Source organism: Chaetodon trifascialis, chromosome 6 (assembly GCF_039877785.1).
Source record: "Chaetodon trifascialis isolate fChaTrf1 chromosome 6, fChaTrf1.hap1, whole genome shotgun sequence".
Lineage (NCBI taxonomy): Eukaryota > Metazoa > Chordata > Actinopteri > Chaetodontiformes > Chaetodontidae > Chaetodon > Chaetodon trifascialis.
The window spans coordinates 12564702-12570701 of NC_092061.1; the positions used below are offsets into that span (position 1 = coordinate 12564702).

Sequence of the window (6000 nt, forward strand, 5' to 3'; positions counted from 1 at the left end):
TCACTTAAGAAGATGCTTGGAGTCGAATTTGACCACTTGAGAGCAGCTTGCAAGTCTAGTCAGTATAGCCGAGGGCAGCTGGCTAGCGAAGCCTGTAGATGATGTGTCATAAATTAGCTGATGAAATTAACATCTGCCTGCAGTGTAATCCTCTGAACCCCACGCTGTCAGCGTCCCTTACACAATACAGTTCTTAGTTTATACTTCAGTACATCATACAGCCCTACAGCTCGTTACATCACACATTCTCACACACACACACACACACACACACACACACACACACACACACACACACACACACACACACACACATCTACTGTATTTGTGTGTTTGCAGTTAGACATGAGGCACCATGGGATATGAGATAAAGGCTGGAAGAGTACAGGTTGTTTCATCATTAACTCCAGTTTGCCTGACTTGGTTTCCTCTAATGTTCTCTGAATAGAGCAGCCTGCTGTAGTGAGAAAATGACTGAGAGGAATAGAGCGGTGAGGAGAGTGGAATGAACAGCAAAGGAAGCGGTTTTAGGGGTCAGAAGTTTAAAAAGATACTCTTAACAGACCCACTTGTGTTAATTCTACAAACTGGTAATCAGTGAATTTTTGGCTGCTGGTTAATCCCACATTTCCTAATGCAACAGGAGCAATATGTAGCTGGTTTTTAATGTGTGTGTGCTTGCCTTTGTGTGGGCCTGTCATTCAGAGAGCGCTTGCTGGCACACTAGTGGGAGATGTTTCAAATCACTGGCACAGGCCGATTTTGAACAACACTGATGTTTGCATAGTAATGACATGGGACTCTTTGTTTGCTTTGGAAAAGGGCAGCAGTAGTCCAGGGATTGCATTAGAGATGAGGGCTTTCACAGGCCCTGTCATTTTGTCTGTCTTTCTTCATTTTTCTCCCTTCATGTTGCCCACTCCTCTCTTTCCTCCTCCCCTTCCTCCTCTCTGTCCTGAGGAATGAAGTACAGCTCTGATTGCTCACTTTCTCTGCGTCCCACGTCATCTTGCTTTCGTCACTCGCTTTCCTTATGGTGTTCCCTGCTGCAGGGTCATCATGCCAGACCTGGCTCGCGTCTTTTCTTGGCATGCAAGATTCATGCTTATAGCTTATCCAGTTTAGCATGATTGTAGCTGTAATGACGCACCAGCATGTCCATTTCTCTTGGAAAGCGTGACACTCTGCATCTCCTTAGGTTGTGTTGACGTGTGTTGCTGCATTCACGGACTGCTCAGAGTCTACTGTTTTATGTTATTTTCTTTATCGCTGGGAAAAAAATTAATTGCTTTTTTGTATTTATGAATTGCCTCACGGGCTGGATCAAATGGTCCTGTGGGCCATATGCTTCCCACATTACGTATGATGTTCCCATTAATTGGACACATTGAGACATTATGCACTGTACCTACAGACTTTTCTTGTACGTGTTAGTTTCCTCATTAAACCAGAATTAGTATCTGATTTATCCAGATGTGTATCATTAATGTTTTCCCCACTTAGATTAGATATGTAAGAGGATCATAGTGATTAAGAAATGCTTACAAAGACCTTGATACACACACACACACACACACACACACACACACACACACACACACACACACACACACACACACACACACATTAGAGACAGACACACACACGCACACACCTCCAGCAGGGCCTTGTGCTTAAGGTAATTACGCAGGTTAGATGACAGCTTTTCCATTAAGCTGCTCTCCAACAGCCACTCTTGACTAGTTTGATTGCACTGTAATGACAAAGAACTAATTAGCATGACAAGTATTCTTTCCAGTGATTGGCTCGAGACCAAGAGTGGTCGTTACAATATTCTGCTTCTCAAAGGACCCAAAGGTTTTTTTTGTTTTGTTTTTTTTGTTTTTTTCTGTAGGGTATGCAGGGTGGCTGCGTGAGTAAGAGTGCACAAGCTCGCCCAAATGTCAATTTTGTGTATAATGAATTATAAAGGAGATACAGTCACTGGGGGAGATCATGTTTGTTTAGATCAGTACACTGACCTGCTTTCAAAAGGTTGAATTAAGAGAGTCACGCAACATCACATGATAAAGATAATTAATGGGAAAGTCAGAGTAAAAGCACTTGGTGATTTCAGGGTACAGTCAAATCCAGAGAAACTGTGCATACTTTCAGAAAGTGCCATTTAGATTATTTAAAAAATAAAAGTCATATAATTACCTTTTCAACTTATTCTGTAACGCAACAAATAGTTTCAAACGTTGGATACACTGAATATAGGAACGTTTTGATCACCCCCCGATTTATTTGCAGGCTCTCAAATCTTTTCCACGCCGTTGTGTTTGCAGCTGCCCTTTCTTCACTTCCCAGAAAATAACCAACAGTGTTCTCGGCCAAAGAAATATGTCGGCTATAGTCAGCCGTCCAACTTTTCCTTACTTTTCTAACTTATCGTCAAGGATTATTTTTCCTGTGCTGTCTTCTGCGTGAGATGAATGGCAGCAGTTGCATATACTGAATCATTTTCTGTAGCCCGCTAGAGTTTTGTGTGTTGTATATGTCAAAGCTGGAAATGGTAACGTGTCTTTGTTGTTCTTTCCTTCTTTTCCTTTTTGTCAAAAGTGACTCTAAAACACTGTGAAGACTTTGCTATTGAATGTCCTTTTCAACTGCTTTTGCAGGTATATCAGCTCGAGCAGAAATTGATAGAATTAAGAATTATTTGTAGATTTCCCTTGTCATTAAGCAGTCTTAATAATGCCATTAATAATATTATTAGGTTATATTTTTAAATGGACTGAATATTACAGTCAGTTTAAAAAATGGTGTCTTTATTGTTGCTGTATTGATGTCACTTTGTGTGTTTTTCCTGTCACAAACTGTGAATAGGGCTCAGGTTTATCACTCGCTGCATGATGGAAATGCAATGTGTAATTGTGCACCAGACTGTATGGCAGAAGTCAAACAAGCATATAATGTACATGTTAAGGCAGAGACCATGAAGTACGCAGATAAACTACCATAAGTGCTTCCATACCAGCATAGCAGCCACAGAGGGTGGTTTTGAAGTCAGTAGTGTTTCAGTTGTCTCCACAGGATAGTCCTTAATGTCCAGGAAGTTAAAGGAGTAGTTCACCACGTTTGTCAGCTTTGGGAGAAGCTGAGCGTTGTATCCAGACTGTAAAGAATGGTAGAGAGACCGTTATCACCTACAAAAGCACACCTGGTTTGCCTACAGAACAAAAATGTGAAAACCCATACTGACCAGGCCAAAACCAAAATTTAGTCCCGACTTGAATGAGCTTGAGCAAATCTGCAAGGAGGAATAGGAGAAAAAAAGGAAATCCCCAAATCCAGATTTGCCACAACAGTGCAGACATATCCAAGAAGAATTAAACCTTAATGTGCTGCCAAACTAATCAGCCTCCTTGCATTTGCTCCGAAGAGGAGGACGAGACTGAAAATAAATGATGCCTGCGTGTAATTTGCAGCATTTATTTCATGACATTATGTCACAAGGAAAGTAGTCTCTTCAGAGTACAAGAGAAAGAAAATGAGCTGCTCATTTCACTAAATTTAATATCTTTGCTAACCCCGTGGTCTTTCTCTCAAAAAGCGGACTTGGAGACACTTCCTCAGACGGCGTCCTTACTGTAATTTTTCCACTCTCCATTTCTTCGTCCCACTTACAGTTGGCCCTGGAGGATCCAGTGCACAGCGTTTCTCTCCAGCAGTTTGTCTACGAGAAGCTGAAGGCGCAGCAGGCCCTGATGGGAGACCAAGGCTTCGGGGTCCTGATGGAGACCGTGGACACAGAGCTGGTCAGGCAGCTTCAGGAGTTCCTCCAAGGACTCTGAAACACATCTACAATCCTTCACTACCTTACACGACATCTTTGCCCAATGCTACCCTCTCCCCCAGTTTTGAAAATGTACTGAGAAGGCTAACGATCTGCCCGACGTGTGGATTCCTAATCCAAACCTTCCCAACCTCCACCCATGCTATGCCTTATCTATATTCAGACCTAGCCTTGTCTACTGTCCTCAGCTAACACCCCTCGTCCCTGTCTCTGTTATCTGGATTCCTTTACATCCTTTTTTTATTAAGATGGGGTGTATGTGGGTAAAAATGTCAGAGTACCTTTATGTTTTTAAAACACCCACATAAAAGCACCACCACTCTAGAGCTTCCACTCTTTCTTCTAGTTTCTTCTCTTTCTGTGGGTTTAACGTGGAATGGGTAGAAAATTGGATGGTTTAAAAGTTGAGGGGGTTGAGAATCACCTGCAGGTGCCAGAGCAGGAGCCTCGGACTATTTTCTACGGAAAAACGTACAGATTGTAGCAGAAATGTGGATAAACCGTACTTAAAGGACCTAAAGCAGTGTTTACAGAATCTATTCTTAAAAAGAGAAAAAAAGAAATGTAATTTTGTATGTATGTAAAGTACAGTATGGATGATATTCTGCATGACAATATTTTACTTTTTAGTTTAGTTTTATTTTTTGTGTTCATTTCTGTTCCATTTAATAAAAGAAAAAGACAAAAAATTGTCATAACCAGAGGTCAAGTTGAAGTAACTACTGAGAGAACTAGAAAGTGCTTTTCTTTCTTTTTGAGTTGAGTTAGAGGGAATTTTTCTTGACCATAAAATGGGTGATTTTTAAGTGGTTGATTTGTAAGAGTGCTAAACCATATTTCTATGTACATACATACTGCTGCTAATTGATGGTGTGTCGGAGCACTTTAATAACCAAAAACTGTTTCACATGTTTTCATCTTTTTCTCACATCATGGGATTTTAACACAGTGGTAGAAGGCCTTGGAGCAGGTCAGCAGGATTGTGGTAAATTAGGCTTGAGTTGCATTAAAACTCTCTGCTAGATCTTTTGAATTTTTTATTTTGTACCCATTTTCATGTCTCAGTGCAAACTTGTACAAAATACTGACTGGCTGCAAACATAACATGCCGTCAGTTTGTGTCTTCACTGTCTCATTTGAATTAGTAAAAGAATTTGATGAATTTTGACCCAGGTAGGTAAAAGAGTCTCATATATGAAGCCGCTGGGACTGTATGAGTCATAATACAGTGTGTTTTAGGTCCAGTTTTTCTAAGTTGAACAGTTATTAATATTTGATTTGACAGAAGAATCAGTTGTCAGAAGAATTGGTTATTTGGAAGTCTGGTATTTTTTTGGAAGTCTGAAATGAAAAATTACTGACTTAATATTGATTGAATGCATTTGTACAATTAGCATGTGGCCCTGAAACGTGGCCAGGAAAAGTAACTTTGTTCTAATTTATAGTCTGGGTCACCCCGCCTTTGTAGTCTTTTCATCTGGAATTTATGGATTAATATGTTTTATTTGCTCTCATTAGGTTGGTCAACTACCCTGGGAAGGAGATAATCCTGACACAAGCTCCTTTGACACTGTGATAAGAGTTGAGTAGCAGTCAGAATTACGGCCTTATGCTTTCAGCCTTACCTATCCTTGAAACTCAAAAGACCTTTCTTACTATTATGTTCATTTCTAGTATAACAGTAGATGATTTCTGTACTCGTATTCTGTTAACGACAATAACAATGAAGTTTAGAACACATCACGCAGTGGAAGGATGTTTTTTTGGGGGCTATGTTTTGATGGGAAATAATCCTTGTTGCTTTTTCCAAAGCCTTCAATAAAGTGCAGTAATCAGCCAAAATATCAGACTGTGTCTTTCCTTCATTGATCGGAAGATTCATGGAGCTGAAAGAAACAATCCGATTGACTGAAAAGAATGTTATCTGCTGTCCAGTTCTTTGGAGTGTGTTTTTTTTCCAAGCAGATCAGACCAGCGTGGCACTGGCACTACCACCAAGTTTGATAACTGACTGACAGACAGTCAGTGGATACTGCACCGGTGAAGACCTAAATGTCAATAGCAGAAGAGTAAGGTATGCACATCCTTGTGTATGTGGTATTCTTGACGTGCAAGCTATGACTTGTCTCGGAGTGACATCAGAAAAAGACGATTGATTAGAT

At 40.5% G+C, this 6000-nt stretch overlaps 1 protein-coding gene across 1 annotated transcript in view; it reads left to right on the forward strand.

The window, feature by feature from the left end:
- ipo11 (importin 11) overlaps window positions 1–5680 on the forward strand; it is a 115002-nt gene extending 109322 nt beyond the window's left edge. The window contains exon 30 of the mRNA XM_070964721.1: window positions 3672–5680. Coding sequence (XP_070820822.1) covers window positions 3672–3836 — 165 coding nt within the window. The 3' untranslated portion in view covers window positions 3837–5680. The remainder of the gene's footprint in view (window positions 1–3671) is intronic.
- The last annotated feature ends 320 nt before the right edge of the window (window positions 5681–6000 follow it).